We start from the raw sequence: 24,358 nt of genomic DNA, 5'->3' as shown, positions 1-24,358 counted from the left end.
TGAAATGTAGACAAACAATGCCTTCTTATTCTTGTTTAATTACGAAACCTATCGAAGAATAAAATTCATCTCTATTTACGACATTTAATAGCGTCAACAAATCCGAAAGCTCCTGTGAGCGATGTCCCGTGTGTGGAGCTTATGTAAGTGCCAGGTGTTGATATCAACACATGCTGCTGCTATCGACAACTGTATATGACATACATAAAGGGCGGTGACTGGCAGACTGATATTTACAATAGTAAATGACAACTGATTGGCAGGGCTGTCGCGTCGATTACGCACGGAGATTTCGTGCAAGGGAAACTGCGTCTTAATTGCACGTCCCTTTTGTAAAAAGTTAGGGGGTACTGATTTACAGAATCAGTTCTTCTTGGTTTGTTTTTCAAAGAAATAAGATATTAAAATAAAAGGTTGACGAATTTAGATTGCATATATAAAGCGGTTGAGACTATGATGAATTGGAGTGAGTAATCAGACAAGAGTTGTCTTCCCTGATTTCGTGTCTGGACCTGCTCTCTGGTTTTAAATACCCTGATACCACGGGTAAACCCAGATGTTGCCTGTATTCTCGGAAAGCCGAGCGGTTGTGTGTTTCGGAATCCTGGACAGAATTCACTGAAGGCTTGCAGCTATATGTAGTTATTATGGTAAGTCATGATATTTGATCAGTTGTCACTTGGACGTGGGGCTATAATAACTGACATTGGCTGAGTAACTGATCCATCCGTCACTGTGACAGCACGTGCTCGTCGACACGCTATGCCAATGTCATGAATGGAAAATGGTTTTGCTTTCTTTTTGTATATTATACGCCTCTCGAAATTTCCCCCCCACATCCTCTCTCACTCTCTCCCCTCTCTCTCTCTTACCTTCACCCTCTCTATCCCCTCTCTGTGTGTCTCTTCCGCTCTCTCTCTCCCCCTCTCTCTCTCTTACCTTAACCGTCTCTATCTCTCTCAGTCCCCTCTCTCTGTGTCTCTTCCGCTCTCTCTCTCTCTCCCCTCTCTCTCTCTTACCTTCACCCTCTCTATCTCTCTCAGTCCCCTCTCTCTGTGTCTCTTCCGCTCTCTCTCTCTCCCCTCTCTCCTCTTACCTACACCATCTCTATCTCTCTCAATCTCCTCTCTCTGTGTCTCTTCCGCTCTCTCTCTCCCCTCCCTCTCTCTTACCTACACCCTCTCTATCTCTCTCAATCCCCTCTCTCTGTGTCTCTTCCGCTCTCTCTCTCTGTGTGTCTCTTCCGCTTTCTCTCTCTCTCCCCTCTCTCTCTCTTACCTACACCATCTCTATCTCTCTCAATCTCCTCTCTCTGTGTCTCTTCCGCTCTCTCTCTCCCCTCCCTCTCTCTTACCTACACCCTCTCTATCTCTCTCAATCCCCTCTCTCTGTGTCTCTTCCGCTCTCTCTCTCTCTCTGTCTCTTCCGCCCTCTCACTCTCTCCCCTCTCTCTGTGTCTCTTCCGCTGTCTCTCTCTCTCTCTCCCCCGTACTCTCCCCCCCACCCCCACCCCCCACCCCCACCCCCCCACCCCCCACCCCCCTCGCTCTCTATGTGGATGCTCACTTAAATGTTTGTCTAACAGTAAAAGATACACGCACGGGATGACGTTTGACGTTAGGCGATAAAAAGAGATTACTAAACATACATTGACAGGTACTAACATTTATTGTTAAAACACTAAGCAGATAAAATAACAAAAATACAAAGATAGCCACGTGGTTAAGGAAGTACAATAAAATTATTTACCATACAACTAATTTATTTAGCACAATAAATAATTGTATTTACCACAATAAAACTAAGGAAACGAACTGTAAGAAATGATATTAAATAGAGGAATACTGCAGCTAGTTAGATACAACCCATAACACTAAGGAAACGAACTGTAAGAAATAATATTAAATAGAGGAATACTTCAGCTAGTTAGATACAACCCAGCCATGTAATGTACAGCGGCTAGAACAACATAGACAACTGTGTACAACTGCTAGATGCAGCACAGACAATTGTGTACAACTGCTAAAAACAAGATAGAAAGTTCTGTACAACTGCTAGAAATAAGACATTTATCTACAACGGCTAGATACAACATACAATTATTACAACGGCTAGGAACAACATACAATTATTACAACGGCTAGGAACAACATACAATTATTACAACGGCTAGATACAACATACAATTATTACAACGGCTAGATACAACAGACAATTATTACAACGGCTAGATACAACAGACAATTAATACAACGGCTAGGAACAACATACAGTTATTACAACGGCTGGGAACAACGTACAATTTTTACAACGGCTAGATACAACAGACAATTATTACAACGGCTAGGAACAACATACAATTATTACAACGGCTAGAAACAACATACAATTATTACAACGGCTAGGAAAAACATACATTTATTACAACGGCTAGATACAACATACAATTATTACAACGGCTAGATACAACAGACAATTATTACAACGGCAAGATACAACAGACAATTAATACAACGGCTAGGAACAACATACAGTTATTACAACGGATAGGACCAACGTACAATTATTACAACGGCTAGATACAACAGACAATTATTACAACAGCTAGAAACAACAGACAATTATTACAACGGCCAGGAACAACATACAGTTATTACAACGGCTAGGAACAACGTAAATTATTACAACGGCTAGATACAACAGACAATTATAACAACGGCTAGATACAACAGACAATTATTACAACGGCTAGAAACAACAGACAATTATTACAACGGCTAGGAACAACATACGGTTATTACAACGGCTAGGAACAACGTAAATTATTACAACGGCTAGATACAACAGACAATTAATACAACGGCTAGGAACAACATACAGTTATTACAACGGCTAGGAACAACGTACAATTATTACAACGGCTAGATACAACAGACAATTATTACAACGGCTAGGAACAACATACAGTTATTACAACGGCTAGGAACAACGTTCAATTATTACAACGGCTAGATACAACAGACAATTATTACAACGGCTAGAAACAACATACAATTATTACAACGGCTAGGAACAACATACAATTATTACAACGGCTAGGAACAACATACAATTATTACAACGGCTAGGAACAACATTCAATTATTACAACGGCTAGGAACAACACAGACAAAATATGTACGACGGAAGATACGACTGACGTATACATCACGTCGGTTTTTGTGACCCGTATATAGATCTGACGAAATACAACCTGCCACACATTTCCACCAGTAGATACATATTCCGACAGTCGTACAAAGTGAAGCCAAGCAGAGAACGTATAGAGTAACAGACATACACATTGAACAGACAAACAAACACAACACCACTAATCGTGTGGGTGGTGAAGGTGCCATTTTTACTGTTGTTATCTATTTGACCACATGGAAGATGTATTATACTCAGTATATACCAAGAAGCAGTTAATGTATAATTTCTGAACCAAATGTATTAATTTGTGAAATAAATGTGTGCGTATACACAATTTCAGTCCATGGATTAAACACAAAGCAAATATTATGTTGTTTCGAATAACGAATGACCCCGTTCAATAAAAAAAATCAGGTCAAACTGAAAAAATAATTTTGTTGTTTAAAAAAATTCAAACATGACATATATATCTATTTGTTGTAATCATATGCCACTGACAAACACGACAGAGTTACCTCCCCTGATTCAGCCTGCACGGTGAACAGTCATGGGTATTTAATTATAACTGCAGTCGACTCACGTCGCCTTTCAGTAGCGGCGTGAGTCCCACAGAGTGAACTACGAGAGTGAGACGGTTGTGATATTCGTACTGGATTCTGTTTTCCCCCTGTTCCTTAAATTATGGTAAGAAGCACATTTACTCTCTCCCCATTATTCCCCGATGGGCGGCATATTTGTATTTCTAAAGATATATGTATATACTTTAGCACTGACCTATTCTAACCATGCTTTATATTGATTTGTGACAATGACAGAACGCCTAGATGCCGTTACTCGTGTCTGTCGGTCATGCCGATAACTTGTAAAGTCTTGATGTTTTCTATTAGTGTCATTAGTCATTAATGGCTGTTGAATTGCTTTTAGAAAATCTGAACAAATTAAATGTGGCGAAAACAATATCGAAAGTTCTTAAACGCTCTACAAGTCTTCTTTTGAACGAATATAAGCGACTGTCCTAAACAGGTCAAGTGACGTTATTCCCAAATCATGTTACAGTAACCTGATCTCGCGGTCAGAAACGTCCAAACGTTCTGTCTATATAACTGAATATTTGGATTAATACAACTGATAATATGGTATGTGTAAGTCAGAATATGCTGTAGCCGCAGCGTAGTGTTGTGTTGTGCATGACACGGTGCTTTATTGAGCACATCAAGCACAGTTATAATAATAATCATCATACACATATTTTGGTCTGGGCGTCACAAACATGCCAAGTCTGTTATCGAAATGCTGAAAGTGGTTGCGTAATTACACGTTCTGCCTGGAGTCAGTGAAAGAATTGAGGTGCCGACGTGTGTTTTTTAAACAACAGTCTGTATATGAAAAAAGGCATGTGTTACCGTTACATAAAATATGTCGGATTCTGTATCAAAAATATATTCGTGAGTTAATGTGTATACGTGTTTTCGGAAACGAAATTATTTAATTCATAATGACCTGTGTGCTTGGTATGATATACTGTCCTGTATCTTGGTATCGTATTAATGCCATGTATCTTTGGTATGGTATAACGTTCTGTATCTTTGGTATGATATACTGTCCTGTATCTTGGTATCGTATTAATGCCATGTATCTTTGGTATGGTATAACGTTCTGTATCTTTGGTATGGTATAATGCCCTGTGTCTTTGGTATCGTATTAATGCCATGTATCTTTGGTATGGTATAATGCCCTGTGTCTTTGGTATGGTATAATGCCCTGTATCTTTGGTATGGTATAATGCCCTGTGTCTTTGGTATGGTATAATGCCCTGTATCTTGGTATGGTATAATGCCCTGTAAGTTGGTAGGGTATAATTCCCTGAATCTCGGTATGGTTTAATGCCCTGTATCTTGGTATGGTATAATGCCCTGTAAGTTGGTAGGGTATAATTCCCTGAATCTCGGTATGGTTTAATGCCCTGTATCTTGGTATGATATAATTCCCTGTATCTTCGTATGGTATGATGCGTGCAGTGTATCATCTGTGAGGACAAGCCTCTCATCCACACACGGCCCCCTCCATGGTAGCCAGGCTGCTTGTGTGTCACGGCACGTGCCTAGAAGCCGGAACTGATGGGAGTGCAGTGGTTCAGGAAGCAGTGTTATCGTAACGGAATGATTTGAAACTACAATAGACACAAGAATGTGGTTTTATATGTACAAGATGTGTGCACGAGATGAGTGAAGCAGTTTCCTCATCCACATCTCCCGCCGCTACCTGAAGCTGCTTCATCTTCTTGCCTCCGTATTGTACCGCAGCAGAGACCCTAACTCCTTCAACAACGACAGTTATCTGGTCTAGCGACGACCGCTAGCATTATGATTACAATTACTTCTGCTGTTGTTATATAATCACAATCATAATACCATATATCTTATGATTATGATGATGATGATTGATGATGATGATGATTATTATTATTATTATACGTCTATTGGAAATAAGTAATAACATGGCATAACTACTACTACTACTACTACTTGTTCTACCACCACCTGACAATCAGAGAAGGACGTTCGCGGTATATCGATGATACAAAGCGAAATTTTTCAGACGTAACGAGGTTATGTTATCGCCGTCGCCCACTAACGGTACACTCATGGAGTCGGTGGACGTCAAGTGACAGTGATTCACTAACTCCGAACATGTATAGAACAAAAGGCCTACACACAAACTTAAAGGTGAAGTTTCTTAACACCGGCGCCGCGTGAGTTCCCAGAACTGCCACCCGAAGCTCTCCACGCTTTCCAAGTAGTCGCGGTTCAGCAGGACATGTTCCGTGTTTATTTATCTTCATATCTATGGTGCGGGTATATTTAAATACACGTAGTGTATTCGCAACACCCGGAAGTCATGTGGCGATCACAATACCCGTCCGTCATTCAGATCACGCGGCGTGAACGATTACACCACCACGAGCAACCGCGAATGTTCCCGAATGTCGACGATGGCAGTTTGCACGAGACACGCTCGACCGAGCAGCACGAATCACGTCGCCTACCCACTTGCGTCACGGGCTACAGTAAAAGATTCGTAATTACTCTCGCAACATTTATCGATTTCACTGTAACGTGCATTCCTGAGGAGTATTCCATAACGCGGAGATCGATTTCTCATTATTGATCCCGCGTCAGTGATAGACCATAAAAGGCTATCTCTCCGTGAAACTGATTGCATCAGACCCGCCAAATAGACGGGGGCTGCCTTAATTGCGTTGTAGGGATTCCAAAGTCGTAATTCAGTTTGGTATTAACTATACCAGTCTATATGGCGTCTCCGGTGGTACACGACGTTGTGTTTTAACTGAATATTTGGATTAATACAACTGATAATATAGTATGTGTAAAATCAGAATATGCGTGTACGACTAGCAAATATTAACATTTGACCACTATAACCGAGGTACATTTAGTTTGTGCTTGACATGCCGATGGTGAAATGATTATGATATTAGATTTATATTTCTTATAACATTGGTAACACTCGCCTCATGTGTTCTTACTCCTAATAATTTTCTTTATAAAAAATCAATGAAAGTAAGGGAAAGGTTTAATGTTAAAAGAACAGAGAGATGAGGGGACTGTTTTAGGGTTTTTTAACACAATAACGTGGATTAGCAGTGGTAGTATACATAGAATTATTAGGTAGGATATGCCGCACGACATTCAGAGGGATAAGGGAAATTATTGTTTTTCAATATTCATATTAGTAGGAATCACCTTGATTAATCATTGAATATTAGGAATATCCTATATAAAGGTGAGTACGATATATTTAAGTTCGAGATGCCAAGAAAAGCCGTGTGATGTTGTTTGGTGAATTTATTTTTCAGCGCATTGTTTGTTGTTCTCCCGTGTTATTATAACCCATGCACACATCCAGTTTGTTTATTAACCTCGCGGCTGACAGAGTTAATATTTAAGCTAACTTGTTGTGGATAATTTTAATTGATATTTAAATGATTAAATAATTAACTTAATTTGATTTTACAAGTTGATTCTGTTCTTTAGAAATCCATTGACAAATATTTGTAAACATTTTCGTTAACGAAATCTGAAACATTAGTCCTTTTTCGTGGAAGGTTTCGTAATGTGTCGAAATGAACGTTGGACCTTTCGCCCAGCAGGTACACAAGAACCGAAACCACACATTGCGCCAGTTGGACATCGTGAATATTTTCAAATAGATTTCCAGTCCTTTTTTTTGTATACATTTTAGAATCACGGTTACCAAAATATAAGGAATTTCTTCAGACAAATTGGAAATAGTGAGTTTTGTTTTGAAGAACACAAGGAGATTGAATAACCCTGATATTTAATGAAGGTAATGGGGAGGTTTAATCCCCCCCAAAATAACTATATTCTTTCTACATACTGTCGAGTTTATTAGAATGTTAGTGACTGTGTCTTATTATGCATTACTTTATATTACTGACTGTATGTTATTATACATTACTTTCTATTACTGACTGTATCTTATTATACATTACAGTTTATTAGTGACGGTATCTTATTATACATTACAGTTTATTAGTGACTGTATCTTATTATACATTACAGTTTATTACTGACGGTATCTTATTATACATTACAGTTTATTACTGACGGTATCTTATTATACATTACAGTTTATTACTGACGGTATCTTATTATACATTACTTTCTATTACTGACTGTATGTTATTATACATTACAGTTTATTACTGACGGTATCGTATTATACATTACAGTTTATTAGTGACGGTATCTTATTATACATTACAGTTTATTAGTGACGGTATCTTATTATACATTACAGTTTATTACTGACGGTATCTTATTATACATTTCAGTTTAATACTGACGGTATCTTATTATACATTACTTTCTATTACTGACTGTATCTTATTATACATTACAGTTTATTAGTGACGGTATCTTATTATACATAACAGTTTATTAGTGACGGTATCTTATTATACATTACAGTTTATTACTGACTGTATGTTATTATACATTACAGTTTATTACTGACGGTATCTTATTATACATTACAGTTTATTATCGACTGAATCTTATTATACATAACATTTTATCAACTTTTATTATTTACTGAATCGTAGCCTATAATATGGTACATTTTATTATTAACTGAATTTTATCAAATGTAACATTTTATTATTGACTGAATCGTATAACACGTTATATTTTATTATTGACTGAATAGTTTGATAATTACATTATATTAAAAACTGAATGGTATAATATGTTATATTTTACTATTTGCTGGAAACATTACAATATATTATTGCCTCAATCTTAAATTCATTACATATTATCATTGACTGAATCGTTTAATACCTTACAAAATATTATAAAGTGTATCGTATGATACATTTCGTTTTATTTTTTATGTTTTAATGTTTTGTTTTTTTCAGGGATGAAGCATCATGTCGCGAGAGGGCAAATCAGACAGCGTGATGAGAAAACCCGACCTGGGCCCTTGTCACTCAAGTTTGCGGTCTACCCATTCAACCCCATCCCCCGTGAGCAACATGGGCGGGCCGAGCCCGGAGGCGTTGTCGCCTTATTCAGCCCCACCTCCCCTCAGCAATATGGACGGGCCCAGCTTCGAGGCGGGGTCACCTCTGATGGAGAACCAACAGCGTGTGCCCCGGTCCTCTCACGTGATCAGTGCGGTCCGGCGCAAGGTCATCAACGACAGGATTGCCCGCGGGGCGGAGGAGATCAAAGTAGAATTCAACACGCCCGTGAAACATGAGGTAAACTGTCAATCAAACTGCTTCAGATTTAGACATGCGCAGTCTACATTTGCAGTGGGTACGTGACCATGAGTGACAGGTGTCAAACATGACAGAAATTAGTTCCAGCCTGAGGTGCCTTACCAATGCATGTCGATATTGTTAATATCAGTGTTGTTGGGTGTTAAACAATTTCTGTATTGCAGTTTGACTTAATTAAATAGACTGACTGACTGAGTATGGTTTTACGCCGCTTTTAGCAATATTCCAGCAATATCACGGCGGCGGACACCAGAAATGGGCTTCACACATTGTACCCATGTCGGGAATCGAACCCGGGTCTTCGGCGTGACGAGCGAACGCTTTAACCACTGGGCTACCCGACCGCCCCTTATTAAATAGAAGGTACATTAAATGTTACAATATGTTCCAATAACTTCAAAGATGTGGTTTTTCATACATACCTTTCTGGACCTGTACGGTTGGAAAGTCTACTGGTAGCAATGTTCTGGTAGCGATAACTCGGCACAGTGTGAGTTATAATTGTCTTTAAGCGTATTCATTTCAATTCGATCTTCCTCAGCTGACGGAGGAAGAGAAGGAGAAGAAGGCCCGGAGGAGGAAACAGAACAGGGAGGCTGCACACAGATGTCGCCTTAAAAAGAAACGAAGTCAATGTGGGACGAATGAGGTTTGTTTGTTTGTTTGTTTGTTTGTTGTTTAACGCCGCAAGCAATATTCCAGTTATATGACGGCGGTCTGTAAATAATTGAGTCTGGACCAGACAATCCAGTGATGGACATCATGAGCATCGATCCACGCGATTGGGATACGATGGCATGCATCAAACCAAGTCAGTGAGCCTGACCACCCGATCCCGATAGTCGCCTCTTACGACAAGCAGAGTCGCCTTTTACGGTAAAATTAGGCTGCTGAAGATATGTTCTAACCCGGATCTTCATGGCACGAATGCGGTTGGTGACCCCACACACTGATAATTTAAAAATATCTAACTCAAGTCTAGAATGATTTGGCAAGTCTAGAATGTCTCCTATCAGTTTGGGGCTCTATTTGGATTTTTTCATTTTTGTAGTTATTTATTTTTAAAATGAGATAACTTTATTTCTGGGACTAAATACACACCGAATAGCCTTCTCAGCAAATGAAGACAACTGATCTCTGTGAGGCGTAAAGTACACAGCGATAGCTTTATGACGTGGCTGGTGTAAGTTTGCATGTCAAGCTTGTATTCACGTTTGCTACATTTGTTTCAGGAACTAGGTGATTTGAGGAAAACCAACTCCGATCTTCAGGCAGAGGTAGAGCTACTCAGGCAGGAGGTCGAGAATCTCAAGAGAATTGAGCGAGAACACAGGATGTCTGGTCAGTGCCTCCGGTATCCTCAAGGCCAGCCGTGTGCCCCTCGGCCAGGCATCCACCCTCACACTGACCATCACACTGACCACTGTCCACCTGGTAATGTCTCTGACCACCATGACGACACCTGGTGTCCAGGACTCCCTCGCCAGTACCCCACGGTCCAGGTTCCTGGTGACGCCTACAGCCCAGTAAGTGACGTCAGCGGTGGTAGTCCCTGCCCTGACCACCAGGTGCCCCACATGATGGACAACCAGTGGATGACCACGTCCAGGAACCTGGAATCCTTCTTTCAAGGAACCCAAGCAAACATGGACGTGCCTCCATTCCCGGGAGTGAAGACTGAAGGATGTGACACTCGTCCCAGCTGCCAAACAGACCACGGTGTCCAGATCTCAAACAGACACCACGCAGACAGAGCCATGAATGGAAGGATCTTGCGGAATGATGCTTGGCTTAATGTCGGTGATGATGTTAACAGAATCACTCCAGATATTCCCCACGACAATAACACCTTTTACGCAACATCCCATACTAATGACGTCATGAAACCAGAAGCGGAAGATAGGCCTTTAGGGGAAATTGGTATTCCCTCCCTGGACAATATTTCAGTGGACCAGTTGATTCCTGCAAATATTGACCTCTCAAGGTACTTACCGACACAGCGCAATTGACCACTTGTCGTATACATTGCAGGAAAGTGATTTCTGAAGTCCAGGCCCTGTGCCAGAACTGATAGCACAATCAGTAACAGAAGATTGCTCAGTTTGGAAACAAGGATGACGAACATGCCGGTCGTGTAAATAGCTTCACGGTGTACCATAAGAATATATGCATTTTGTAGAATTAAGGCGTACTGCGGTCCACACACAGCTTATTCCCCCGAGAAAAATAACCTTTGCATACGTCCAATTACTGAAGATACCCCACTGTGTTCAAGCATATAAACTGCCGGGCAAAATTAAGTAACACCCATGTTTGACGGTGTCTGAAAGTGAAACAAACAAAAGATGGCTGTTCGATGGCGATGCAGAGTATTTATTCCAGGTATCTTTGTTGTGTTTCGGGCCTTAAGTTTGCAGTGTTTCGGCGACTGTTTTCAATTTGGTAAAGATTTAATAATGTTTGTAGTTTTAGGTCAATTCCAATTTTCAGGTGTATACTTTCTTCTGCCCGGTAGTGTATATGATATGTGTGTCAGGTTGGAGTGATAACATGAGTTATCAGATTCTCGAGTGCCACTAGCTCCGGTTGCTGATAACATACTTTTTTACGTGGAATGCTGTTCAAAGCGGCGTTAAACACAACTCACTCACTCAGTTCTGACGTTGCGATTATTCTACATATGATGTGTAATATCTCACCGGGACATAACTCCGGTTACTGTCTGTGCATCAGTTAAATCATATACGGTATTTTGTTTCCATCGATGTTTAATAGTGCCCCTTGTTCCACTTGCTGACGTCATTCAGTAGTTATATACAACGAGCTCCCTAGTTTGTTTAATTCATTGCGTTGATGTTGTCGCTTATGAGGACACTATTGGTGGAACATTTACACAATAATTGTTGAAATAGAGATTATGTTTGTTGATGTATTTATTCATTATGTGACCTCCCCTTGGCGGGAGTCATGCTAAGAGCGTTGGCTGTTGGCGAAAGTGATCTCCGTTTGTGGTATATTTATGAACATTTATTGGGCGGATGCAGCTACGCACGATGTCAAATATCAACTTACCTTTTATCATTGAAATAGACGACATGATAAAAAAAACCATATGCATAGAGTGAGATATGTTGTTGACACAGTGCACCACTGTGGGGCGGGGCGGGGCGGGGCGAGGTGGGATAGGGATAGGGTGGGGGTGTTAGGGTCGGGAGAGAGATAGGGTGGGGTGGGTCGGGAGAGAGATAGGGTGGGGCGGCAGAGGGATAGGTTGGGACAGGGTGGCTCGGGAGAGGGATAGGGTGGGTCGGGAGAGAGATTTGGTGGGGTTGGTCGGGAGAGGGATAGGGTGGGTCGGGAGAGGGATAGGGTGTGTGTGTGTGGGGGAAGGTCGGGAGAGGGATAGGGTGGGAGGGTCGGGGGAGAGATAGGGTGGGTCGGGAGAGGGATAGGGTTGTGTGTGTGTGTGTGTGTGGGGGGGGGGGATGGGTAGGGTGGGGCGGGAGAGAGGTTGGTTTGGTTGGGTCAGGTGAGGGATAGGGTGGGTCGGGAGAGGGATAGGGTGTGTGTGTGAGGGGGGGGGGGGGGGTCGGGAGAGAGAGATAGGGGGGGTCTGGAGAGGGAAAGGTTGGGGTTGGATCGGGAGAAGGATAGGTTTGGGTGGGGTGGGTCGGGAGATGGATAGGGTGGGGCGGGGTGGCTCGGGAGAGGGATGGGTTGGGTCGGGAGAGGGATAGGGTGGGGTGGGACGGGTGAGAGGTTGGATAGGGGTGGGAGTGACAGAGGAGACACCTATGCACTAAATCAATGTTTAAATACAAATTGGTGAAACTGACATGTTGTGAATATCAACAGGGAGCAGGTACAATCTACATACCTTGGTTGTCTATTGCCATTGTCACGTAGACATGACTTGTGATAGCCATGCGGCGCGTGTCTATTGTATGTATATGTCATGTTGTGGGTCCGTGATTATTTTTGATATGGTTATACATTTTGATTAAACTATTTTTTTGAATACAGTTTTATTTGTTCTCTGTGCGTGATTAGAATACAATGCTTTCCACAGATACCAACCGTGATGTTTAACGCAGCATTCGGCACTGTCCCAGCTGTCTTAGTGGACTCTGTATGTAATCGCATGTTTTCTAGGTACAATGTGTGAAGCCAATTTCTGGAAATAAATTAAAATCGGCGCAAAACCATACTCACTCACTATTCATGTTAAACTGCGGCATGATATCTAAGTGGGCTAGTATTTTTAAACCGACATTAGTCCGGACCAGTACAAGCAGCCACACGCACACACAAATATACACCCACACACGTGTGCATGCAATTATCTTCAACGCGACGTCATTTCACCTCATCTCACCTCTTGTGGTGAAACTAGAGGATTGATGTCAAGGGACCAATTAAATGATATTTTGCGGTGTGGATGGGGTTCGAATTTTAGTGAAAAAATAATTTGTATCCAAGAAAGATTGGAATTATTTTTTTTGCCTTAGGTTCTATACACAAGATACTTGTTTGCTAGACAGGTGTGGCAAAAACCTTCGGCTTCCCCCTTCTCTCAGAAAAAAAACAAGGTTCTATCGTGAAGCAGCGACAGAAACAATATTCTCTTTCTAACTCAAATCCCCCTTATACAACCAACCTGCATTGAAGGCATAGTATGTACCCGGACGCTAGCCCTAACAGCGTTCATTATAATGTTATGCATTTATACTTTATATACAGTCATATTATTTCCTTATATGATATGTAAAGTTCTTGCATATTATTTGTGAAAAAAACTTATTTGATTCTGCTAACTTCTATCTTCAAAACAAAGTTAGGAAAGTCATATAAAACGAAATTTTAGCCACCTTGTCCCGCTACGGAATCACATTAATCGAGTGACAATATGACGAGATATGGAGTGTAGCACGTAAAGATGTATATACCTGCGAACGCCAGATGACAGACACTTCTCCTCGCTGCTATTTTTATACATATACTCTTCCACGTGTTTCGGTCTGGGAAAACCCCATCTATTTATAGACATGGCGTCAGGTCAACGACAGTGAATCGGTCGCACGCTTGAGGCACGAGTCAAACAGTTATCTATGATTACGGATGATCAGAGCGCTAAGATAATACAATTAACATAATGTCGAACCGCTCAAACGATATTTGCAAAGACAGACGCTTTGTGAAACATGAAAATGAAGTTATCCCAACTTAAATTGTAAAATAATATTTCAGGTGGGCGGGGCGTTTTGCGATTTCCCGCGAAAAATTCAGCCACTGAATTACCTCCCCTGTTTCATGTTCAGTCATGTTGTGATATTAAAGTTTCCAAGTCGCGAGCCACATGCATTTAGTCTTTGTACAACTGCTGGATAGCTCGGACGTCTACAGAAATCAAGGCAAGGTATGTGTGAATAATGTTATTTTGTATGTGTGTGTGTTCTAGATGTCCAGAGCGAGTTTTTGACTGACGATGCAAAATTACCACGTCCAGGTATCAACAATGCCTTGTGCAATTAACAAAATTATAAAGATTCTATTGAAACATAATTCTTGAATGCATAAACTCACATTGCAATATTTGTAGTCTCCCAGCTCTGAAAACACGTGCATCTTGCCGCGCAGTGAAATTAAATACTCATCTAATGGTGACGATTTCACGTTATTGCTGTGATTTGTGAGGAGAAGATTCTTCTTACTTGATAATGAGTTTTTCTCATGTGATGAATAATCCGAGTATATATTCTAACTGAGCTTGTTATATTGTTTCTCCATCGTGTAAAAAATTACAATGTACGATTGCACGAATTTAGCTATTTTTTTCCCCAAATCCCCAAATGAAGCATTCATTTTAATAAAATAATTCATGCAAAAAAGTAAATATATTCACTAATCTCTTCAATTAACGTACCCTCAAGCACAAATAAGCACATAACCGTTCTTGTTGCATGCTAGTGAAATTGAGTGCTAGCTACATCTTCAACAATGAGTGCACATTCTCTACCAATATTAAATAAAATATTTTTGACAAACAAATAATACATTTCCTCAAATTTACGGGTATCATCAACAATGGCCCCCAGTCTCCCCTGCCCTGGCTAGGTCGTGTGTTGGACACCGACACTGATGATGCATACACTATTTATAGTACTTACCTCAAATGAGACGTAAATTTGAATATTCCAAGGACAAGCCACAAAAATCCCCTGTGACTGATGTACAGGCATAGTGTTGCTGACATCTTCACACGTAATACATTTTTTTTAGACTTAAAAAAAAAAGAATAAAAAGATTGACGTGTTCTATATTTAACACGGACAGGGAAGTGGGATGTTGCTGATTTCAATTAAAGTTTATATCGACTGTGATTTAGTGTATACAATTTAGTGTGAACCATTTAGTGTATCTCATTTACTCCGACAGACAAAGACGGGGTAGAGTGGGCGAGGGGGTGGGGGTGGTGGGTGGGAGACGGGTTGGAGGGTGACGGACATGCGCACACTCTATAATATATTGGCAAAGTGACTGTTAAATTTGCAGTCACAACGCAACTCTGACCCGTCCCATAATCCACCACCCCTCCGTTAATCCACCATCCCGCTACCTTAATCCCCCCCTCCCCCCTCCCCCCACTCAATCCTCTATCCCTCCCTCAATCCAACACACCTTACCCTCAATCCAACACCCCTCCGTTAATCCACCACCACCACCCCGCTACCCTCAATCAAACCTACCCCCCTCAATCCTCTATCCCTCCCTCAATCCACCCTACCCCCCCCACCCCCCAATCCTCTATCCCTCCCTCAATCCAACACCCCTCCCTCAATCAAACACCATACCCTCAATCCAACACCCCTCCCTCAATCCACCCCATCACTTCTCCCTCAATTCACCATCCATCCCTCAATCTACACCCCTCAATCTACCACCGCACCATCACCCCTTCCTCAATCCACCACCCCTCCCTCAATCCACAAGCCCTCCCTCAGTCCTCCATCCCCGTTCAAACACCTGGTACAAGGTGCCTGTACCTTTTTCACTGTCACACCAAGGAATTTAGCAAGCTTGTATGTAAACCTTTTTCGCGATTGTTCAATAGAATCATTTTTTTCGTCTTTGTATTTGTCAAAAAAAGATCTTTTACACGTGTATTTAACAAGGCTTATGGCGGCATGTTAAGACATGTTCACCTGTCTGTTTGTAACGTTTATTCACAAAGCAATATGTCACACGGGCATCAATAGCTATTCCGCGCGTGTATATACGACAGCTGTTGCAGGAACCTCATGCCTGTTTTATAATGTGTAAAAAGGCGATGACGTGGTTAGGAAACAATGCTACCATTGCTGGCTGTAATTTGTTTTTGTCAAACCATATATTCCTCAAGTGAATTGTTATAACGTCGTGTAGTGTCGTACCGCCTCTGTGGTCCAGTGGTTAGAGCCTCTGCCCGGAGAGCGGAAGGTCGGTGGTTCGATCCCCGGCCGCGTCAAAACAAAAGAAACGTACTTATTGTTACCCAGCCTCGGGCTCGGCATTGGGGGAATATAACATGGACTGGTTGGCTTGGAGTCAAACTGTGTCTGATTAGGGCATTCATGTGAATCTGCATAATGGTATCTCAGTGGGCTCGCGCTATAAAACCGACACACACACACACACACACACACACACACACACACACACACACACACACACACACACACACAGAGTTATGTAGAAAACCATGTTCACGGGAGCGAAGAACGGAATAAAAACCGGGGTTTTGTTCTCAATACACAAGCTTATTCAGATAAAGCACAATGTGATTAACTTTGCTTATGATGTAGTGGTAGAGCGGCAAACGCCTTTGGAACAGTTAGACAAAAGATATGGTTAACGCTTAAATAGTATCGATGTATACACACGGTCAGAACATTTAAATTCATGGCACATGAGGCAATACATTGACGGGTTAGAGGAAGTTTACATTTGCATATTCACATTCCACTCGGCTGATTACTGTGCACTGCGAAATTGCGCAGTGACGTCAATTGTTCCTTGTGACGTCATATGCACGTCACCCGTTGTGAGATACTCACTGATAACATGCATGTAATATCGCCTGCATGATACTCGTATCAAATACACCGTCATGGAATAACCACTTCTTGTTTTTTTCATGTTAGCCACCCTCAAAGACGGGTGTATATACTTTTTTTGCCGGCAGTTTAAACCAGTACAAAACGTCAAGCCTTATTTCTCCGTGCCTTTCAAACGTTGTAAGAAAAACAACAACTTTTGTTTAAGCTTAAGGTCCCCGATACTAAAATAAGATATGTAACGGTAAGTGTGAAGATGCAGTGGGTGGAACCCCTCCCGTAACGCCAGTTAAGGGGAACGACCGGGAGCTGAAACAGTGGCGCGCTCCTCGCGCAGTATCAGTAGATCGTGGGCGGTCAAAGGGAGATAATTCACTATAAATTTGTACACTCGGCTGTGGTCGTTGGGCGTGTTCAAACTTTACAGCAACAATCAACCACCGCTCAGTGTAATCGAGATTTCCTCGCAAGTTAAAACACAGCCAAATTGAGTTGTCGGAACTGCAACTCAAGTTTAGCTCACCTGGTGTCTCTCCGCCATCCCCCCTCTGTAAACACTGTGCTGAATCTGAATGTTTTTGTTTGTTTGTTGTTTGTGTATTGCACTCAGCGATATTCCAGTTGTACGACGACGGTCTGTAAATAATCGCGTCTGAACCTGACAATTCAGTGATTTACACCATGAGCATCGATCCACGCAATTGGTCTCTTACGACAGGCATATAGTCCCCTTTTATAGCAAGCATGGGTAGATGAAGACCAATTCTAACCCGGATCTTCACGGGTACTGAAGCTGAAACTTACACTAGTAGCATCACCTGGATCGTTAAAGAGCTTCCTATCTGAGTTTCATTCCGTAATATTCCGTAATCTGTGATGTGTCTACCTGTTATTTCAGATGGAGGTTGTTGGTATAAGGCAGGACGAGTATGGCGACTTTCAAGCACCGAAGATAACATTCACAGACATCTGCGACCCCAGATTGGAGCGTGCGATGTCTGTTGCCATGGAAACTAATCAAATAACACCGCTCCTTAAGGAAGAGTTGCGACTGTCAATCTTAACGAAGAGGTTTTCTGAGGGGAAGGAAGACATCCAAGTCCACTTCCCTCAACCCCGATCATATGACGTAAGCACCGGGAGATTACTTGTTATGTTACTTCTATACTAATGTCATGGATGTTTTTAATCTTATATAGTTAGAACAGTATTTCGGTTGTGTCACGATGGATCAAGTTGATGTCGAAAAACAAAAAAGAATCTAGACAGGTAGAACTTTGTTGAACCCGGAGTAGGGTGATTATGACACTCTGTCTGACTAATTGTACAATTTAGGGCAACCGAACTGTTTACTTTCTGCAGCAAATAGCTGTAACTGACTTACTCATTATCGGTTTATATGATTTAACTGTTTCGAGAAAATAATACTCGTCCCTTTGTATGTTGTTTAACGCCGCACTCGGCAATAGTCAAGCTGTATGACGGCGGTCTGAAAATAATTGAGTCAGACAATCCTTTGATTGACATCATCGATCCACGTAATTGGGAAACGATGACATGCATCAACCTAGGCACAAAGAATGACTACCCGATCCCGTTAGTCGCCTCTTACCTCAAGCATACTCGCCTTTTACGGTAAGCAGGGGTTGCTGAAGACCTATTCTACTCCGGATCTTCACGGGTCTCATTCGTTCACATGTGTGGGACTAGTGGCCGACTCTGCACTCGGTGTAATGAACTTTGGTCTGATGTTTCAGCTGACCCCGGCGGAGATGGAGAAGCGCGAGAAACGGAAGTTGCAGAACAAGATCGCCGCGCGCAAACACCGCCTCAAGTCCAAGTCCAAGATGTCCGACATTCTTGAGGTTGGTCAAAATGTCGTGATCCTTTATTTCTGACACACTTGTGGACAGGGTATATTCCAACTGATCAGTCACAGCATGGTGGTGTCAGGCGTTATTGGTCCCGGATCCGACAAACCAGTGGTTGATGATATGAGCACCGATTCGTAGAGTGTCCATGTTATGCAGTTTGACACACAGGAACTCGTTATTGGTCAGTAATTCAAAATATATACCCCTATAAATAAGTAGAGTATAGTGGCGTATATGTTTTTATTTACTGACCAATGACGAGTTCCTGTGGTTTGACATAAGCGGCACTCACAGGCCTCAGACACAGACACACATAAAAACAAACCACAGTTTACACACCAAAACACACAAGCAACACACGCAGCATACACACAATATAGACAAATATTACACACACTCCAATACACACACAGGAATACAAACGTCACAACTACGATATTTTTTTATCCTCACTTATATCCTATGTCAGTGAGTGAGCATTGTTTTACGCCGCTTGGAGAAATATTCCAGCAATACGAACCAGAACACCAGGACACCCTTCACACGTTGCATTTGTACCCTGTGGGGAATCGAACCCAGGCCTTCGACGTGACGAGAGAACACATTAACCCGGGTTAGCCCACCACCCTCAGGGTCATTGAGTGGTTATTTTTTTACGCCGCTTTTAGCACTATTCTCGCAATATTACGGCGGAAGATACCAAAAATTGGCTTCACACATTGTACCCATGTGGGGATTCTTCGGCTTGAGGAGCGAACACTTTAACCACTAGGCTTCTCCCACCCACTCCCCCCACCCCACCCGACCACCACCACCCTCAGGAATGCTAAAACATTCATTTATATGTCAATATATCGCACAGGAATGCCTCCTTCAACATGTCTTTATTCTTTCAGTCCCTTAACAATAATTATACATATTAACTTGTCTTTTTTCAGGAGTTGCAAAAACAAGAACAGTTAAAAGAAGAGTTGGAGAAAGACTACAACAGGTTATTCAGCGAGAAACAAGAGATTCTGTGTAGTCTCTTAGACCAACACAATGGCGTGGCAGTGTCATGTGATCACTGCGAGAACGAGGCTGGATGTGAACCAATCAAACTGTTGCTCAACGTCACAGGCACCATCAACGTGGAATCAAACGTCTTCACGGTGATACAGTTGGATGGCACAAGTCTCCCCGACCCCCGCACACACGCGTCCATTGAACTTTGACCTGATGTAGCTTTTGTATATAGATGCTAGCCTGAAATATGCTTCAGAAAAGGCTTTTATTATTTTAATGTTAAGCAGAACATAATTTGAAGTCAGCCTCCGTTCCGAGGCCCAAACTTTTCAAATAACTTTGTTGTGTTCGTCGTGTCTTCACCAGGCGTTTTCATGGTCGTGTAGACCAGGGAGGGACTCAGCCCTCATATTACAGCACGACTTGTTTTCTGTTTGATTGAAAGATTTTTTCCAAGTAGGTTTGCTCATCTATGGAGCATCTTGACGTATCGTGGTGTGACGTGGAGGTTGATGACGTACACCTGGACACTGCTTGAGACTGACGTTATCTTGACGTATCGTGGTGTGACGTGGAGGTTGTGTATGACGTACACCAGCCAGGACGCTGCTTGAGACTGACGTATCTTGACGTATCATGGTGTGACGTGGAGGTTGATGATGTTCACCAGGACGCTGCTTGAGACTGACGTATCTTGGCGTATCATGGTGTGACGTGGAGGTTTATGGCGTACATCAGGTCGCTGCTTGAGACTAAGGTATCTTGACGTATCATGGTGTGACGTGGAGGTTGTGTATGACGTACACCAGGATCTGCTTGTGACTGACGTATCTTGACGTATCATGGTGTGACGTGGAGGTTGAAGACGTTCACCAGGATCTGCTTGAGACTGACGTATCTTGACGTATCATGGTGTGACGTGGAGGTTGATGACGTACACCTGGACACTGCTTGAGACTGACGTTATCTTGACGTATCGTGGTGTGACGTGGAGGTTGTGTATGACGTACACCAGCCAGGACGCTGCTTGAGACTGACGTATCTTGACGTATCATGGTGTGACGTGGAGGTTGATGATGTTCACCAGGACGCTGCTTGAGACTGACGTATCTTGGCGTATCATGGTGTGACGTGGAGGTTTATGACGTACATCAGGTCGCTGCTTGAGACTAAGGTATCTTGACGTATCATGGTGTGACGTGGAGGTTGTGTATGACGTACACCAGGATCTGCTTGTGACTGACGTATCTTGACGTATCATGGTGTGACGTGGAGGTTGAAGACGTTCACCAGGATCTGCTTGAGACTGACGTATCTTGACGTATCATGGTGTGACGTGGAGGTTGATGACGTTCACCAGGACCTGCTTGAGACTGACGTATCTTGACGTATCATGGTGTGACGTGGAGGTTGATGACGTTCACCAGGACCTGCTTGAGACTGACGTATCTTGACGTATCATGGTGTGACGTGGAGGTCCATGACGTACACCAGGACGCTGCTTGAGACTGTGCTGTAACACGGCATTGGGAGACCACTCCGGTGGTTAAACAGGCAGCAAGATACGAACTTAGAATTGCTTTCACAAGACGGGAATAGGACCACGTGATCTGTCGCAACTTTCACACTGGCATCACGCCCGTTCGTCAACAAGACCGTTCAATTCACAATAGGGTTAGAGGTTAATCTGTACATACTCACCGCACACAAAAGAGCAGTGATGGCATTCTGCGTGCTCTAGCCTGTGTTGTTGAGTTGTGTTTTCATTATTGTAGTCATTTGTTACATGTCCCATACTGTCAAACTATATTAATTCTGTATGAGAACGTTCCGGTACAGATCAAGAACGATCCTCACTTGTTCTTGATATACTCGTATAAAGTGCTGTAAAACTTGCTGCTTCAACACGTATCTACGTGGCGTGTGTTTATAAAGTATAGCATTGGGAATAAAATGTATATCCATTGGCATGTTATAACAGTGCATATACACCGGCATGCTATGTTTTAACCGCGCGTATACACCAGCAAGCTGTGTTATAGCAATGCCTGGTTGTCATGGATCAGCTGGTAAGTGTTTAAATACGTGCTGTACCTGAAATCATTAAGGATGCTTTAGAGAATAAATTTCTTTGTGACATTCCTAAATCACCTTGATTTCATTATTTTACTGTGTGAGCTTCGATGCCGGTGCAAATAGTCTACCTCAACCGTAGACTGATCTACAATGTCGCAGTGGGCGGTCTACGTATGATCGTGCATCCAAGTATTGAGGCGGTTTACGTATGATCGGACCATGTAATAGTGAGGCGGTCTACGTATGATCGGACCCTATAGAAGTGAGGCGGTCTACGTATGATCGTGCATCCAAGTATTGAGGCGGTTTACGTATGATCGGACCTTGTAGTAGTGAGGCGGTTTACGTATGATCGTGCATCCAAGTATTGAGGCGGTTTACGTATGATCGGACCTTGTAGTAGTGAGGAGGTTTCACGTATGATCGGACCATGTAGAAGTGAGGCGGTCTACCTATGATCGGACCATGTAGTAGTGAGGCGGTCTACGTATGATCGGACCATGTAGAAGTGAGGCGGTCTACCTATGATCGGACCATGTAGAAGTGAGGCGGTCTACCTATGATCGGACCTTGTAGTAGTGAGGCGGTTTCACGTATGATCGGACCATGTAGAAGTGAGGCGGTCTACCTATGATCGGACCATGTAGTAGTGAGGCGGTCTACGTATGATCGGACTCTGTAGTAGTGAGGCGGTCCACGTATGATCGGACCATGTAGTAGTGAGGCGGTCTACGTATGATCGGACCATGTAGAAGTGAGGCGGTCTACCTATGATCGGACCATGTAGAAGTGAGGCGGTCTACCTATGATCGGACCTTGTAGTAGTGAGGCGGTTTCACGTATGATCGGACCATGTAGTAGTGAGGCGGTCTACGTATGATCGGACTCTGTAGTAGTGAGGCGGTCTACGTATGATCGGACCCTGTAATAGTGAGGCGGTCTACGTATGATCGGACCCTATAGAAGTGAAGCGGTCTACGTATGATTGGACCCTGTAGAAGTGAAGCGGTCTACGTATGATCGGACCATGTAGAAGTGAGGCGGTCTACCTATGATCGGATCATGTAATAGTGAGGCGGTCTACGTATGATCGGACCCTGTAGAAGTGAGGCGATCTACGTATGATCAGACCCTGTAATAGTGAGGCGGTCTACGTATGATCGGACCCTGTAGAAGTGAAGCGGTCTACCTATGATCGGACCATGTAGAAGTGAGGCGGTCTACGTATGATCGGATCATGTAATAGTGGGGCGGTCTACGTATGATCTGACCCTGTAGAAGTGAGGCGATCTACGTATGATCAGACCCTGTAATAGTGAGGCGATCTACGTATGATCGGACCATGTAGAAGTGAGGCGGTTTCACGTATGATCGGACCCTGTAGAAGTGAGGCGGTCTACCTATGATCGGACCATGTAGTAGTGAGGCGGTCTACGTATGATTGGACCCTGTAGAAGTGAGGCGGTCTACCTATGATCGGACCATGTAGAAGTGAGGCGGTCTACGTATGATCGGACCCTGTAGAAGTGAGGCGGTCTACGTATGATCGGACCCTATATAAGTGAGGCGGTCTACGTATGATCGGACCCTGTAATAGTGAGGCGGTCTACGTTTGATCGGACCATGTAGAAGTGAGGCGGTCCACGTATGATCGGACCATGTAATAGTGAGGCGATCTACGTATGATCGGACCCTGTAGAAGTGAGGCGGTCCACGTATGATCGGACCATGTAATAGTGAGGCGGTCTACGTATGATCAGACCCTGTAGAAGTGAGGCGGTCTACGTATGATCGGACCCTGTAGAAGTGAGGCGGTCCACGTATGATCGGACCCTGTAGAAGTGAGGCGGTCCACGTATGATCGGACCATGTAATAGTGAGGCGATCTACGTATGATCAGACCCTGTAGAAGTGAGGCGGTCTACGTATGATCGGACCCTGTAGAAGTGAGGCGGTCTACGTATGATCGGACCCTGTAGAAATGAGGCGGTCCACGTATGATCGGACCCTGTAGAAGTGAGGCGGTCCACATATGATCGGACCATGTAATAGTGAGGCGATCTACGTATGATCAGACCCTGTAGAAGTGAGGCGGTCTACGTATGATCGGACCCTGTAGAAGTGAGGCGGTCTACGTATGATCGGACCATGTAGTAGTGAGGCGGTATACGTATGACCGGACCATGTAATAGTGAGGCGGTCTACGTATGATCGGACCCTGTAGAAGTGAGGCGGTCTACGTACGATATGAACTTGCAAATCTCCATTCGAAGAAAATTTAAATAATCTAT

At 42.9% G+C, this 24,358-nt stretch overlaps 2 protein-coding genes across 6 annotated transcripts in view; both read left to right on the top strand.

The window, feature by feature from the left end:
- The window catches only part of LOC124121577, a 207,548-nt gene extending 195,368 nt beyond the window's left edge, over window positions 1-12,180 (top strand). Inside the window, exons 1-4 of one of the 4 annotated variants that reach the window (XM_046484592.2) lie at window positions 508-650; window positions 8,654-8,998; window positions 9,561-9,668; window positions 10,252-12,180. In XM_046484592.2, coding sequence (XP_046340548.2) covers window positions 8,666-8,998; window positions 9,561-9,668; window positions 10,252-11,028 — 1,218 coding nt within the window. In that variant the 5' untranslated portion in view covers window positions 508-650; window positions 8,654-8,665 and the 3' untranslated portion in view covers window positions 11,029-12,180. Of the gene's footprint in view, window positions 1-507; window positions 651-3,752; window positions 3,877-6,052; window positions 6,574-8,653; window positions 8,999-9,560; window positions 9,669-10,251 lie in introns of those variants that run through there. The other 3 variants (XM_048393163.1, XM_046484593.2, XM_046484595.2) reach the window with 3 other exon arrangements.
- Window positions 12,181-14,310: 2,130 nt separating this feature from the next.
- On the top strand, window positions 14,311-22,138 carry LOC124121575 (cyclic AMP-dependent transcription factor ATF-3-like). 2 transcript variants are annotated; one of them, XR_007220060.1, is made up of 5 exons: window positions 14,311-14,435; window positions 18,011-18,241; window positions 18,870-18,977; window positions 19,925-20,499; window positions 20,917-22,138. XR_007220060.1 is itself a non-coding variant. In XM_046484588.2 (4 exons), the coding sequence occupies exons 1-4, from the start codon at window positions 14,376-14,378 to the stop codon at window positions 20,198-20,200; spliced, it is 675 nt and encodes a 224-aa protein (XP_046340544.2). In that variant the 5' UTR covers window positions 14,311-14,375; the 3' UTR covers window positions 20,201-22,138. The 2 variants fall into 2 exon arrangements, 1 of the variants encoding a protein (XP_046340544.2); XM_046484588.2 differs by having other exon boundaries at window positions 19,925-22,138.
- The last annotated feature ends 2,220 nt before the right edge of the window (window positions 22,139-24,358 follow it).

This window comes from Haliotis rufescens, unplaced genomic scaffold (genome assembly GCF_023055435.1).
Source record: "Haliotis rufescens isolate VD_foot unplaced genomic scaffold, xgHalRufe1.0.p SCAF_116, whole genome shotgun sequence".
Classification (NCBI taxonomy): Eukaryota; Metazoa; Mollusca; class Gastropoda; order Lepetellida; family Haliotidae; genus Haliotis; species Haliotis rufescens.
The sequence above is the reverse complement of the archived record's forward strand: the minus strand, read 5'-3'. Positions and strand labels throughout refer to the sequence as shown.